This window comes from Pan paniscus, chromosome 2, assembly GCF_029289425.2.
Source record: "Pan paniscus chromosome 2, NHGRI_mPanPan1-v2.0_pri, whole genome shotgun sequence".
NCBI lineage: Eukaryota > Metazoa > Chordata > Mammalia > Primates > Hominidae > Pan > Pan paniscus.
The window spans coordinates 55,862,096-55,878,636 of NC_085926.1; the positions used below are offsets into that span (position 1 = coordinate 55,862,096).

General features: G+C 39.2%; 1 protein-coding gene across 10 annotated transcripts in view; it reads right to left on the reverse strand.

Moving 5' to 3' along the window:
• ERC2 (ELKS/RAB6-interacting/CAST family member 2) overlaps positions 1-16,541 on the reverse strand; it is a 976,550-nt gene that overhangs the window by 370,639 nt on the left and 589,370 nt on the right. For all 10 annotated transcript variants that reach the window (XR_010111441.1, XR_010111442.1, XR_008625007.2 and 7 more), the window contains one exon: positions 10,689-10,849. Coding sequence is in view for 3 of the 10 variants with exons in the window: in XM_055110956.2 (XP_054966931.1) it covers positions 10,689-10,849 (161 nt within the window). In the remaining 7 variants the exon portion in view is untranslated. The remainder of the gene's footprint in view (positions 1-10,688; positions 10,850-16,541) is intronic.

Genomic DNA, 16,541 nt, shown 5'->3' on the forward strand with positions numbered 1-16,541 from the left:
ACCATGCCTGGCTAACTTTTTGTATTTTTTGTAGAGACAGGGTTTTGCCATATTGCCCACGCTGGTCTCGAACTCCTGAGCCCAAGTGATCCACTGGCCTCAGCCTCCCAAAGTGCTGAGATTACATAAATAATTCTTCCTTCAGGATTTGATGTGTGATTCCTCTGTACTCTCAGCTCGTTAGTGTTTCTTTGTGTGATGTGGCTGCCCTGTCCCTTGCATCAAGGGGTTAAATATGGCAACACCCCCTACAGTATTAGATCAGGTACTGGTCAGAATTCTTTCAATATGTTGTTGCTCTTGGATTGGAAGAAAGGGCCAAGACTGCCTCCTCTGACTTACCATGTTTTAGGAGGTTGGAAGGCCTGAATATTTCTTTTCCCTTTTCTTAATGGGTGACCTTCCCTAGCCCCCATGCGGCTGCTGTGAAGATAGAGATAACATGAAGTATGGTGCTTGGAATTATTTAAACTCTATGATTCACAAGCATTTAGATTATTTAACTGCTGATTATGATTATTTAGGCTGAAAGACTATACTTCTCTAGCTCAGAAAATGTTTGTATTTCCATTAAAAACCACCAGGCTGAAGTCCCTTTTGACTGACATTTTTCTCTATTAAAACTATACATACAGTGCATGTTTTTGGCCGGAAGACAGTGTGTCCCTTATTTTGTTTTAAGATAAGGAAGCCAACTTCAAAGGCCTTCTCCAACTAGTTCTCCTCAGGCCCCCTTCCTCCCACCATCTCCCCATCCTGCTGTCCTCCTGCCCCAAAAAAGGGAGGAAGCACCTATCTGCCCACTGCTTTCTACTATTTAATTAAAACTGGTGCCACCATTCCCACACTTGAAATTCTTACACTGATATCTCAAGTTCTTCATTGGAAGACTGCACTCAATGGCTAAGACTGTGAACTATAGTGTCAAACAGACTTGTATTTGAGTTCCACATATATGAGCCTCAGTGTCTCCATCCACAGAATGGGGGCAATAATACTCCCCGCCTCACAGGAGGTGACAGCACTATCTGGGTGAAGTACTTAGTCCATGGAATCAGTACTTAATAAGTGTTCACTGGTAATATTAATCCCATCCCCCAAAGTCTGCATGCACTGGATAGTATATATGCCTGGGCTAATTTAATTCTCTGAAGACATTTTAATCCAAGATAGTACATTCCTCAAGGCAGGGATAGTGAAGGACTCTTGATTCTACCTGACATGCAATTTAACTCACTTTAATTATTTCTCTATAATGAGCTATGAAACACATCCCTGCTTGGCTCATATATTTAATAACCTAAGAGTTTTATGAAAAATAAATGCCTAAAAATTCAGGGAAAATTCTATTGTGGATGTATTAGAGCAGTGTCCTAAACCATGCAGTAACTTTCTTTTTTCTTTCTTTTTCTTTTCTTTTTTTTTCTTTATTTATTTATTTATTTTTTTTTTTGGCAGAGTTTCTGCATTCAAATTAAGTTCCTCAAGGGAAGGAACGAAAAAGAGCCCAGCATTTCCTAAGTTTCATCTACGTGACAGGGCATTTATTTAGTGGAATTACATACAGGAGGGTCTTGGAGATTGCCTTTGCCTTTCACTTGGGATGAAAATTTCCTCTGCAGCATGCAAAACAGGTGAGAGTGTTCCTGCTGCTACAGAGTTCTTTTGCACTAAAAGAAAAATCTTCCTCCTCTCAAATTTTGCCTACCAACTCTAGCACAGTCATCTGAGGCAGCATGAATCAAGCCCAGTTTTCTTCTTACAGTCACTTCCTTAACAGTTAAAAGAAGCATCTGTCTTCTTGGCCTTCTCTGGACCTAATACCCCTTACAGGTCAGCTATCCCCAGCACAAAGAGATTTTCAGGAATACCTCAACTTGTTCACTCACTACATGCCTCCTCACAGTCTACCAACCATGGTACCCAGAAATGAACTCAGATATGCACTAAACATACATGCATACACATAAATGTCTGTTAGGAATAGACTAGAGGTGTAATTGCAAAGTTGTTTTTTACTGCTAAGTGACATAACATACCAGTTGACCTATTTTTCTTCACACTTTATTCATGTTGTCAGAGACTGCCAATTGCCCCCAATATCCATTCTTTCCTTTCCTTCCTTAGAACTGGATTCCCAGAATGCAGCTAAAGGCTATATTTCCCTGCTTGGTCTTGAAGCTAAGTATGACCATGTGGCTTAAAACCCTGGCCAGTGGGCCCCTTCCCCCACACTTGTTCTCACATCTAGTAAAATATAAGCTCCACCAACAGGAGGATTTTTGTTCATAGAGTCCTTTCTGTTCACTAAGAACAGGGCTTAGATAACTGCCTAGGGCTTAGAACAGTGCTTGCACATAGCAGATGCTCAGCAAATATTGAATAAACTGTGAAATGACTCAGATGTCAATGGATGGGATGTGTAACTTAAAGGACAGGGAGGTTTCTTTCTCGTGCCTCCTTTCTGCTGGTTGGAATAGGGATTGGATAGCTGGAACTGAAGCAAAAGTCTCACACTAAGAGGTACAAGCAAATGCTAAAAATGGCAAAATGTCAAGACAGAAGGAACGTGAGTCCCTAGTGATTACAAAGCTACTTGTATGAGCTTCTGGAATGTGGGGTTTTCTGATTCTTGCATTTGAAGCTAACTAGAACATTCCTCTATTCTAAAGTTATTTTCTTTATAGTTAAGTTTTACTTACCCACTATAAGTTTTATGTTCAGCATAGTTTTTTTGTTGTTTTGTTTTGTTTTTGCTATAGACTATAAGCCATCAACTTCAGAGTTAAAAGAAGGAAACAGAAGTCTGGAGTAGTAAGCAACTGTGCATTTATGTCACTGCCTGCAGCTAAAACCAAAATTGGTTTTGAATGAGTCATTTTTTGTGACATTTATTCCTTCCCTCTCTGCTACCTGTCCTGACTCACTACAGGTAACTCAGAAAGCTGCAATAGGCTTTATCAGTGTTCTAGCTGATTTAAATACCTGTTGGAACTGAGCAGGTAGTAAACAGAAACAGATGACAAACAGGACATTCTAGGACACATTACCATAGTATTTAATATTTTTAAAATTGGACATGTTAAAGTTTTTCTCAATAAACTACTGGTTAAAGAAAGAATAGTATTATAGCAAAAAAAAAGAAAAAAAAAAGAAATTCTTGAATGGAGAAGGCCAAGTTGTAAATTAAAGACAGGATTAGTGTATGCTAACTGTAATGAATGTACCTAACATGCTAATATATGTATAGCCTTTTGTGGGTTAAAAATCACTTTCTCATGAATTTATAATCTCAGTCAATCCCCATAAGATCTCTGTGGGCTAGCACAACCCTCTTGTTTATTGAGTTTATCAATTTTAAGTAACAATTGGCTTCAAAACTCTTCTCCCAGACTCCATTTATCCTGTCCAAATTGCTAGGCACTTAGGATTCCTTCCTAAAGAAATGTGATTTGTCTTTTCTCATGTTGGCATGAAGTAAAAAATAAATTGATTTTATCATTTCTGCACCCTTGCTCTCCTTTGAAGGGTACTTACCTAATGAGTGGCTCTCTCAGAAAGGATCTTAGATCAAAGAGGCCAACAGGATAATGCCCTCGAATAAGCTGCTGTCTTACCTCACTGTAAATGTCCTAAAATAATCCAGTGTATACAAAGACTTGTGAGGCTATCTGGAGAAGACGTCTAAAACCCAACAATACCCAGTAAATTAAGATGAATTGCGTCATATCGTCAGATGAGTTAAAAACAAAGGGGCCTGCTGAAAATGTTTGTATAAGCATAGGAAATCACCACAAAAAGTCTAAAATAAACATTTCAAAATATGTGACTATTAAGCAGGTATCAAAACCCTTATTCAACTTAGCATTTTATACTAAATGAAAAATATCAATTAGGATGCCTGTCCACCTATTAAACTACTATAGTAGTTTAAATCATCAAAGCAAATGCACACAGATTTTTAAGTACTGTATCTCATGGCCCTCAATTTCTTTTAGCCACAGATTTCAACTCCACCTGCCATAAATTAAATAACTGGGCTTTTGTTACTGGAATGTAAGCTTATTAGCTGGCATTAATAAAATCAAACATAAAATGATGTTCTTAATATGCTTTTAATAAAATTCCTTTAAAATAGGAGTAAATGTAACAAAATTGAACCATTATGAAATGTTTTAGCAAGAAGTTTTGGATATATTTTAAGTACAAGAATAATCTTATACACAAGGAAAGATGAATATCATGTACTATGAAAATATATGGTTGGTAACTGTTAGTTTCTTCCAGCAGAGGAATAATAACTGGCAGTTAGAATATCAACCAATAAAGACCAGACTGAAGAAGGGTATTGCTGTGGTTTGAATATTTGTCCCCTCCAAAACTCCTATTGAAATTTGATCCCAGGTGGGGCCTAATGGGAAAACGGTGTTTGGGTTGTGGGGTGAATCCCTTGAATAGATTAATGCCCTCTCCCTTGGGGGTGAGTGAGTTCTCACTCTGCTAGTTTCCCTGAAAGAGCTGATTGTTAAAAAGAGCATGGCTCTTTCCCTCATCTCCACCTTGCTTCCTCTCTCCCCATGTGATCTCTGCACATACAGCTTTCCTTTCCCTTCTGCCGTAAGTGGAAGCAGCCTGAGGCCCTCACCAGAAGCAGATGCTGGCACCAAGCTCCTTGTACAGCCTGCAGAACCATGAGCCAAATGAACCATTTTTCTTTATAAATTACCTAGCTTCAGTATTCCTTTATAGCAACACTAAATGGACTAAGCCAGGAATGTTGAGGGCAATAATCATACACATGTATACAATTGGACTTCTGTATACATAGGTTCCACATTTGTGGATTCAATCAACCACGGATCAGAAATATTTTTGGAAAAAATGCATTTGCACTGAACATGTACAGACTTTTTTCTTGCTATTGTTTCCTAAACAATACAAATGTAACAACTATTTTCATAGCATCTACATTGTATTAGGTATAAGAAGGCAGGAGATGATTTAAAGCATACAGGAGGATGTGCGTGGGTTATATGCAAATACTATGCCATTTTATATCACGGACTTCAGCATCTGTGGATTTTGGTATCTAAAGGAGGTCCCAGAACCAATCACCCACAGATACCAAGGGATGACTATAGAATCAAGGCTCTCCTTTTGAATCAAGTTGGCCTCAGTTCCTAAAAGTGTTCCCAGATTACAGGAAAGTACACCACACTTTCCATGTCCCTCCGTGCCCCAAATAAACAAGAGGGTCCTTACCTTTGGAAATACTTTCTAAGTGGGATTCCAAACCTCTTTGGTTACATAAGAAACTACTTTATCTATTTATCTATTCATTTATTTGCTTATTTGTTTATTCATTTCCTTCACTCATTTTACTAAAATGCAAGCTCAACAAGGTCAAGTTTGTTCATCTAAAAGAGTACCTAGCACATAGTAGATCATCAGTGAATATTTATACATTTTTTAACTAATTCATCCTTTCATTTTTCAAATACTTTTTGAGTGCCTACCATGTGACAGATTCACAATATCCAATATTAAAAGAAAATTCCACTGTAAATAAAATCACATCGTGAGAAATCTTTACATTGGAAGAATCAGGCAATATTTACTCACTCTAAATCCAGTTGGCATTTAAAATAAGAGAAGCCAAAGAAGAATGGTAGGAGAAAATGTAGGTCAGTGTGGCACGTGTCCCAAAATGATATAACACAAAACAGAACTTTGGGTAAAAATTAAACAGCCTAAGAGTGGATGTAAGTATAAAAAGATAGTACCAGAGGTCATTGTGATGATTAAACAGTTCTGCATCTTGACTGTGGTGGTGGTGACACAAATCAGCACATGTAATAAAAGTGGATATAATTAAACACACACACAAGTGCATGTAAAACTGGATAAATTGGAATAATGTTAAGGCCGGGTGCAGTGGCTCACACCTGTAAGCCCAGCACTTTGGGAGGCCGAGGCGGGCGTATCACGAGGTCAGGAGATCGAGACCATCCTGGCTAACAAGGTGAAACCCCGTCTCTACTAAAAATACAAAAATTAGCTGGGTGTGGTGGTGGGCGCCTGTAGTCCCAGCAGCTCGGGAGGCGGAGGCAGGAGAATGGTGTGAACCCAGGAGGCAGAGCTTGCAGTGAGTCAAGATTGCACCACTGCACTCCAGCCTGGGCAACAGAGCGAGGCTCCGTCTCAAAACAACAATAACAACAACAACAACAAAACAAAACTGGAGAAATTGGAATAATGTTAATAGATATGTAAAACTGGAGAAATTTGAAGAAGGCTGGTAGATTGTACCAATATCAATTTCCTCATGTGATATTGTACTTTAGTTATGCAAGATGTTACCAATTAGGGAAATGGTTGAAGGATATGAGAACCCTCTTTGTAATATTTCTTGCAGCAGCCTGACAATCCACAGGTATTTACAAATATGTTAATAAAATAAAATTAAACAGCAGAATGCTTATCAGAACACTGGAACTGACACAGATGCCCAATAATGATGTAAACCTATATGACAGTATATTGAGTAATTAAAAATAATGCAATCCTATGTTTGCAACATAGAAGGTTGTTCACATTCACAAAAGAAGAGGCACTTGCAAAATATGCAAGTACAGTCCAATTTTCTTTACAAAATAAGGAGCATTTGCAAAGATATACACCAAAATGCCATCAGTGTCTCTCTCTCCATGTTAGGATCATGAATAATTTTTTACATATTGTTTCTTTATACTGCCTCTTTTTTTCCCTTAAAATGAACAATATCACCTAACAAACATCTAAACAAATATCTATCTTTGGATGGGGTTCAGGTAAATTCTATATAGCTCTGGAACGAAAACCAAGACAAATGGAAAGACATTTCAGTTCAATATAATGACAAATGAGCTACCTGTAAGAGCCATGGAACATGAACCACCACCTTATGAGCCCATGGCCTGCCATGGGAATGGTATTCACCAGGGCCTGGTGAATTCCTTATGAGTAATCCTGTGAATGGGAGACAGGCTTCTGCAGGCTGAGAGGTTGGACCCAGATGGTTTCCAATTCTAAAATTCTGTGCCATTTGGTTTGCAATGAATTTAACAGATACCACCTCTCATTTCAAAAGCCCCCTTTAGGTTTCAAAGCACTTTCACATGTGCTGGTTTATATTAATTTTAGTTTGCTGCTTAAAAAAAAAAATCTTATCCCTACAAGAGTTCTGTAGAGTAAGCAGGGCAGGTATTATCACCTCCATTTTACTGAAGAGAAAACTGAGGCAACCAGAGAGTGATGTTTAATGTTATGGGGTGAGACAGAAATTAGTTATGAAATCACAGTTTCTTTCTCTTGACTCACAGCCTCACCCCTCTTCCCTCTAACATCACACAGCCTCTCCCTTCCCACCAGGGTTTGGAAACTGGGTAGACCTGACCTAAAGATGCCTGTCTAAAGATAATGGGTGCTGGTTGAATGAAAAACCAACAATGCTTGGCACAGATGATATCAACTCACCAACAATGATAATACCCATCTGACTGTTCCCATGAACTTATGTGGACTCAATCAAAGTCAAGTAACCAGTGTGTCAATTCAGCTTAAACACTGTGACTGAACAAACCAGTGGCAAACTTGAACAGCCCAAGAGGCTGGTGCCTCTAGTTGAGGATCTCAGTCAATATACTTGCCCTGTACCTAAGTCCTCCCATAGTCCCAGGGCAGAAGCCCACAGGTTGGGCTTCTAGGCCAGTTAAATAGTGAATAGGGCCCATATCAGGCTTAATGAAGCAGGGCTTTGTTACTTTCACCAAAGGAATTAACACAGGAATTTTGTATTTATTTTGCAGTGGCAGCAGATTAAGCACTTCAGCAATAATGTGGCAATTCACCAAAAGAGGTCTTAGTTAGGTGCTATCTGAAACCATGAAGTTAAGTGGGAAAACATACACATGGAAAAAGTTTATATGTTTTAGAAAAATAAATCCAAATTTTAGATAAATGATACTCTTCACAAAGTATACTAAACAGAGGACGTATTTTCATTGGCTGATAGTGCCATTTGCATACATATATCATTTTCTGTGTGCCAAACTCTCTGCTGAGAACCCCTCCTCACAACCACCCCCATTCAAGTCATTACAGGAGGAAACTGGAAGGTTAGTGAGGTTAAGGGCATTTCTCCCAAGTCACAGCCACCAGGTGGAAGCAACAGGATTCTACCCTGGGTCTGATGACTCACAAACCAGCATACTTCACCATTACTTGTTCTCTCAAAATGTTGAAAGTATACGCTCCTTTTATAAACAGGAAGTAATTAAAATTTCTTTATAATAGCATAATAAATCACTTCAGGAGATGGAGAGTTAACTTGAGAACAGCTGGAAAACAAGGAGAAAAACTAGGCTGGACTTGACACATAACACACAGGGAGGAAGACGAGAGACAGGTGAACAGAAAAGAATACAGGCTGATTGAATCAATGGACCCATATTGCTAATGCACTAATACTAGTATTGGCTATTGTTAATAAATTATTTTTATTCTATACTACATTTATTATGGAAAGTAAAATGCAAAAAACATCATATGATAAATTTTTCAAGGGTAAAACAAACTTATAAGTTGAATTTCAGTATTTTTAATCTCCATTCAAAAATCAAATCCAAAATGAAGGTGGAAGCATATGTAATTCCAAAATCTTTCTCTATTCTTATATAAATCATAACATTCCATCTTGTTTTCTAGGAAATGAATTTTATTGGTCAATATCAGCAAAATGGAAACTTTCTCAAATAAACCATTTTATGAACTTTGTATATAGACATTATAAAAATACATAACTTTAGATTCTAACATGAATACATTCATAAATGGACTTTCCACTTTGAATATTGCTGTTTCTTCAATTATTTAATACTACACTATATTTTTGGTCTTTCTCAGCTAAGTGTTTACACATATATTGACATTTATAATTTTTCTGGGTGTCATTTAAATTCACACACATATTCCACAACTAATTACATAAGTTAATCTTTTAAACAACAGTAAATATTGGCAAACATCAAGATTTTATATATGCTGTGCTTATAAACATGTATCCTTTTAACAGTGTTAATAAATTATTGATGAAGGTTATAATATCACAGATACTTAAAATACTTTTCTTCTTAGCTACATAAAATTCAGTCTCCAGTATTCAATCTAGTCACTCACTCAACAAACCATTGAGCACCTAGCACATTCAAGACACTGTTGTGGGCAACAAACAATCATTGAGCACCTCCCATGTGCCCGGCACTGCTCTCCTCTGCATGATGACTACAGTGACTCAAACAGACAAAAGTTCTAGTCTTAATGAGTTCACATAAACTCCTGGAGAAAATTAGATAGCAGAAACGGAGGTTGAGGTAGAAAACTGGTTTTGTCATGGCCAGATGGCCTTAAGCAAATTATGAATCTCTCTGAGTCTCAGCTCCCTCACCTCTGAACTGAGTATAATAATACCTGGTTTTATTATATTATCTTTTATTAGAAAAAATGCTAGTTTATATGTGAAAAAAACCCTATTTATTCTTTGGTCTTGGAGAAACTGAGGTAGTTGATGAGGAATAAATGTTTTGTCCTCATTATTAAATCCTTCAAAATATTTCATTCCAATATTTTCCATGATCTAAGTTTTCTGAGTTTAATGCTAACCATGTGTAAGGCTTGCTGGGTCACGATAAGGTCACTTCCATACCTAGCCACCAATTTCAAAGTCTGTGTTATAGGCTTAAGATGCCGTAATTATGTATGTTTCCCCTTATTGTGGAGGGAAGTTAGATTTAAATTATAATTTAGTGATTATTTCATTTAAAAACATAGAGACGCTCCTTCTTGACTAGTTCTTCACAAACAGACCTATTGCAATTGATATTTATTAAAATCTCTCAGTAATTTTCTTTCCTATGTTATTCCATGATGATGCTCTTTCATTGTGAGAATGAAACAAGAGTGAGGTGTAGGTGGGTGTGTCACAGGACCACAGGAACAACCATTTCCCAGCACTCAGACCCATGTCATTGATTAAATCAAAGGAAGCAATTGGTTCCAATCCAATCTCCCTGATTTAGCTTCCCAAGCCCCCACCTAGGTGGGGTGTGGCGGGGTGTGGGATTTCTAACCTATTTTTATAAGCCCAGCAAATCAAAGTTTCACTTTCTGAACAAAGAGGTGCCAACCTTGAGACTCTGTGAGAGTCAACACAAACCAGGCATTGTGCACAAGTGAAAAGAATATAATTAGCAAAGTTACAGTCACAATTAGGAAATAACTCCTCAGAAAAGTTTCCACTTAACTCTGAGCAGCGCTCAAATTACCATTGTGCTTAACCGGGCCTCCATCTCTTGGCTGGCTCAGACCTTTCCAACAGATCTATGAATCCCAGCACCATCCACAAAACACAGACACCCAAAATCTAGTGCTGGATCTATATTTTTTTCAATAACAGATGTGAGAAGTGTGCAAATTGAGACACCAAAGTTACAATTAAAAAATAAGAAACATACTTTCAGAAATGACCAGGCAAGTGTGAGCTAAATTATTCTTTCTCTGAGCTCTTTCTTCATCTTCTCTAGCCCTTCCCCTTTCCCACTCTCAAGAGAGGCTAGAAGAGAGAGGCTACAAAAGCAGCAATGGGTACTCACTTCATCTCCAGGATCTCCTCCAGCTGTTTCCTCCTCTCAATCCGGAGGTTGGCCAAGTGCGCTTCTTTTTCGGCCAGGGACTGCTGTGTGGAGGCGAGGCGTGCTTTGGTGGCATCCAGTTCCTGTCTGGTCTTCTCCAGTGCATTCATCAGTTCCTCTATCTGAAAGGCACATGGAGCTCTGTCTGTTATTTCTCCTTCATTCAGGCACAAGACATCCCTTGTTAGCCTGTGTTCCAACAACGAACACAAAGGAATCATAGGGATCCTTGAACTGGGCCGCTGTGTCTTGGAGCCCTTTCTTTCTTTGTCATTGAAACTATGAGGATGCAAATGCCTAAGAATGATATAACGGACTCTGGGGAGTTGTGGGGAAAGGCTGGGAGGGGGTTGAGGGATAAAAGACTACACATTGGGTTGAGTGTATATTGCTCGGGTGATGGTTGCACCAAAATCTCACAAATCACCACTAAAGAGTTTACTCATGTAACCAAATATCACCTGTTCCCCCAAAACCTATGGAAATAAAAAATTAAAACAAAACAGAACAAAAACCCTTAAAAAATGTTTCAAACACAAGAAATGTCCAAATTTCTCCAAGGTCCTTGTTCAATTGGATTGCCCAATAACCTTTATAAAAACTACTTAATGTGTTCAGTAGAATTGGGGGTGAGTGGCTTGACCCAATTTCAACTTCTGTTTGGCAAAAGTCTCAGATACTTTCTCACCATTGAAGGAAGGCAACACTCAAATGCATTTTGCCCAGCACAATATACTTTTGTGTGTAGGCCCCAGAGTACTTTGAAAGAAAGTTAATCTATGTGTTTCAGATTCAGTCACGTTTTAACCTATCAAAGCCGTGTTTGGTAAAAGCGATTCAATGTCCAGGGAGCCTCAGGAGTCCCTCTCACCTCACCTCCCAGCTTTACATTCAGGAAGCAAGGTTTGGCCAAAGGTAAACAGAATTCTAGCCGCAAAAGGTTCAAGTTTGGTTTGCCCCTGAAGTTTGAGAGGGTTCTAAACTTGAAATAAATGACATGTAACTTTTATAGGGTGCTAATACACCATAGAAATAAGCCAGACTATCAAATATCCAGGGTTTTCAGCCAGGTCCCAAAAAATGAGACCCAGGAGCCCTGAGGCAAAGCCTTATCCTCCCCAAACCTTTGGGGACTCTTAAAAGCCAACACACAACAAAGAAGGCTGGTGTTTATGGTTCCGTTCCAAAGACTTCCGTGGAGCAAGCTGGTGAAATGCCATCCCTTGCACAGATGCAGGCTGTGTCCTCCCTGCTGATCCAAAATCATGATTCCAGGAAGTTTCTAGATTCCAGAGCTGATGTTTGGCTTTCTAAAATACCCCTTCCAGCTGAACTTGGCAGAATAGGCTCATCCATCACTAAAGTCAACAGAACGCCCTTCAAAATGTGTCAATGACATGTTAAGTTCCAATTCATAAAGACTTTCTACACAATTTCTGCAGTTTTACATGAAATTTATTCAGAATAAGCATTATAGTTCACATCCAAGGTAAATTATATGCTCTTAAGATTCAGAAAACCCTTCATTTTGCCCTGATAAAAAGAGGAAACTGAATGATCATGTAATTTAAATCAAAGCCAAAACCAAAAAGAGTTTAAAAAGCAAGGAATATAAAGAATAACCTATGAAAGTGACAAAACCACCCCTATGTAACTGTAGAGTAAATTGCATTATTCTTTAACTTTACAAATCTATGCAGTTTAAAAAGTATTAATAAACTTTTCAGTTTCTCATATAAGTTCACAGAACATCACAAATATGACTAGAAGCCCAAAGCAATATGTGATGAAGTTAAAGCAGAGTTTTGAGTTTTCCTCCCTTTTTCTATTTTTGATAGAAAATAGCAGTGACCCCCAAAAAATCAGAATTATGATCAATCCATATGCCAATTCAGATAGTCTGCCTGACCCTCCATATGAGATGGTCTGTGTCCTCATGATTCCTTTTCTGTCATAAATCGTTCTTTATTTCAAACCTAATATTGATTTCAGAGGAGTGGGAGGTCTCCATTATTCTCATTTGTTCAAGCTCTCTCTCATTCATCGAAGCTGATCTATCTGCAATCTATAGACACAGAGCTACTCAGCTGGGTTTCCAAATCTTAGATCACCTGCCACTGGACCGCTTAGGGCAAACACTAGCTAGTTCTACATTAACCCAACTTTAAATGACACTTTAGAGTAATGATTTCAGGCTGCTCCAGCCATTTCAGCAAGAAGCACATGGAGAAACTGGGCACCTGGGAGACACAATACAGAGTTGTAACTGATGGAGAAGCCACTGGCCTCCAACATCAGTAACTGCTAGTATCAGATGAGACGAAACTGCTCCTCTCAACATCTTGGAGACAGAGTTTTAAAATAAGTTCCCAGGCCAAGCTCCTCACTCTTCCTAATTTGTGTGGCCCTGGACCGAGGACCATGTGGGGCACTGGCCTCAGAACACATCCTTCTAGTCTTAGCATGACCACTGTTTCTCTCTGTAACTTTTTGCAAACAATCACTATACCCTTGGAATCTCAGTTTCCTAGATGATGGCCATGGGTTCTTCCTGTGTTTAACATTCTAGAGAACTGAAAGCTGTTTCCTTTGCTGCCAAAACAAGGGCCTTAGAAAGCAAAAAATATCTCCCCTGCTGTGGTGATCATTAGGGTGGTTTCACAATATTCTAGTTCTCTTCCTTACAGGCACATGGTAGGACCCCACATCCCCTCACCCTTTGAATTGGGTGTGGCTTTGGCCAATTAAAACCACTGTCATTTCCAGGTAGAAACATTTAAGTGGTAGCATTCAACTCCAGTGTTACCCTTTCCCTGCCCTGGTGACCGTGGAAGCAAGTTTCAGATGACATCATCTTCAGCCTGAGTCCCTGAGTGACCACAATGAAGCCCAGGGCAAACCCACATCACATAGGCAAAATATAAACCTTTGTTGTGCTTTGCCTCTGAGATTGGGGGTGGTAACTCCCAGCATAACCTGGCCTATCTTCACTGGTGAACTGTCTGATTCTACTTTTTTTTTTTTTTTTTTTTTTGAGCTGGAGTCTCACTCTGTCACCAGGCTAAAGTGCAGTGGCGTGATCTTGGCTCACTGTAATCTCTGCCTCCCGGGTTCAAGTGATTCTCCTGCCTCAGCCTCCTGAGTAGCTGGGATTATAGATGCATGCCACCACGCCCAGCTAATTTTTGTATTTTTAGTAGAGACGGGGTTTCACCATGTTGGCCAGGATGGTCTGAGTCTCCTGACCTCATGATCCACCCGCCTTGGCCTCCCAAAGTGCTGGGATTACAGGCATGAGCCAACTGTCTGATTCTTATCAAGTGCTCTATGCCTGCCTCCATCTCCCCATCACAGTCATCTCTCAACCAGAGGAAAGTGCTTGTTATTCTTGCTGTCCCATGGTATTTCTACTCTTGCAGGCCACAAGTAACTCCCTTCTTGCCAAATGTCTTTTCTTAATGTGTGGTTTGCACAGCTAAACATGCCCCCAAGTCTCTGTCCCTTCTTTGAAATAACATTTTAACTGATTGACTGTACATATGTAGTTTGTGTCTTCATCACCAGATTGGAACCATGGCATTATTATGGTGTGAGTGAGATGAGCTCCTTCATCTTTCTCAGCTTCCATTTCCTCATCCATATTTACCTCAACAGGTAAATAGGGAACCCTATTGCTTGCTTATCAGATGATTATGGGCACATTAAGTGAGATGATGTAGCCCATAAGGCATTTATTCTTCTTCTTCTGATATCAAGAAATTAATTTTTTTCTGATAATAAGAATAAAGTGTGGCCAGGGACAGTGGCTCACACCTATAATCCCAACACTTTGGGAGGCCAGGGCCAGTGGATCATTTGATCACAAATGGTGACCCCAGGAGTTTGAGACCAGGCTGGGCAACATGGCAAAACTGCATCCCTACAAAAAGTAGAAAAGAAATGTAGCCAGGCGTGGTGACACACACCTAGAGTCCCAGCTACCCTGGGGGGCTGAGGCAAGGAGATCACCTGAGCCTGGGAAGCCAAAACTGTAATGAGCTGTGATTATGCCACTGCACTCCAGGCTGGGTGACAGAGTGAGACCCTGTCTCAAAGAAAAGAAAAAGAATAAAGTATATTCATTGTAAAAAATATGAAAAATCCAGGTATGAAAATGTTTTAGCTTTCTTCTGAAGATTAAATACTAACATCATTTTTAGTTAAGATCCTCCCAAGTCCCACCACCTAGAAGTAAACATTATAAACATTGTTATAATTTCTCTCTATATTTATGCACATATAATTGAGATGCTACATATAAATATATACATAATTGTGTATATAATTGATATATGATGAGAATTTTCTTTTGTAATTAAATTGTCTTTTGGAAATACAGTTTTAATATGTGAGCAGTGCTCTATCCACTCCTCATCTTCCTAAAACTGATGCTTCTCTTAGTGTTATGGTCTCAATGTTTACGTACCCCCACAATTCATATGTTGAAATCTTAACCCCCAAGATGATGGCATTAAGGGGTGAGGCCTTTGGGAAATGATTAGGTCATGGGTGCAGAGGCCTCCTATATGGGATTAGTGACCTTATGAAAGAAGCCCAATGGAGTCTGTATGTCCCCTTTCACCATGTAGGGACACGGCAAGACGTCAGCAGTTTGCAACCCAGGAGAGGGCCCTCACCAGAATCTGACCATGCTGGCACCTTGGTCTTAGACTTCCCAGCCTCCAGAATGTGAGAAATACATTTCTGTTATGTATAAGCCACCTACTCTATGGTATTTTGTTAGAGCAGCCCAAATGGACTAAGACACTTCGGAACTTATTCCCCTGTTTATTTTGCAAATTACTCATCTTCCTGCAGCCCATAACTGGGTCTTTCTCCTTGTGACTCCATCCTAGAGGCATTTCCACCATCCACATAGAAATACAGGGGATACATTGAGGTCTGCCTCCACAGTTCTCACCTCTATGTAGATGTCTCTCCAAACTTTATCTCCTTCTTCCTCACTTGACCTCTTTCACATGTACCTAACCACCTGCTGATCACTTCCATCTGGATGTCCTAATATTACTTTAAATTGAGGATGACCAAAAGCCAACTCTTGACCCATGTACACCTGCCTAAACCAAACTCCTATCACCTGTCCTCACCCTCCCAACTTGCCACTCCCTAACACATCCACCATTTTGGTCCAAGGCCCTGACCTTTTCTCAGTCATTCCTGTTTAAGACCTCAGAGCCACATTGATCTTCTCTTTCCTCTTTTATTTTCCATTCATCACCAACTCCTAGAGCTCTATTTTGGAAATATTTCTTGGATCCATCATTCCCTTCTATCATTACTTTTGACACCCCTCCCGCATGTATAATAAGGTAGAACATAATTATGCATGCATACACATATGTATGTATATGTGGGCTTTCACATGTGTGTGCATATGCTCATGTGTGTATCCCTAGCCTCTGACTCTACTCTTACCCCTAAGTGAGGACATGGCTTTGCCTGATCATCTGTAACAATAGTACTTCTAGTATTATATGAAGCAATGATTGCAGAGCTCTTAGTGCTGAGCCTGGCAAATATGAAAACACTTAGTATATTCTTAACACAAGAGGCGGAGCAGCATAGTGGCTTAGAAACATAATTCAGGAGCTAGACTGCCACTTACTAGATGTATAAATTCACTCTAAGTGAATTATAACTTTTTTCCCAGGTGGAAAAATTGATTTCATGTAAGAAAAATAAAATAGTATTTACATTTAATAAATAATATTCAATAAGCACTATTACAAAGTTATAGAAATAAACTGGACTGTT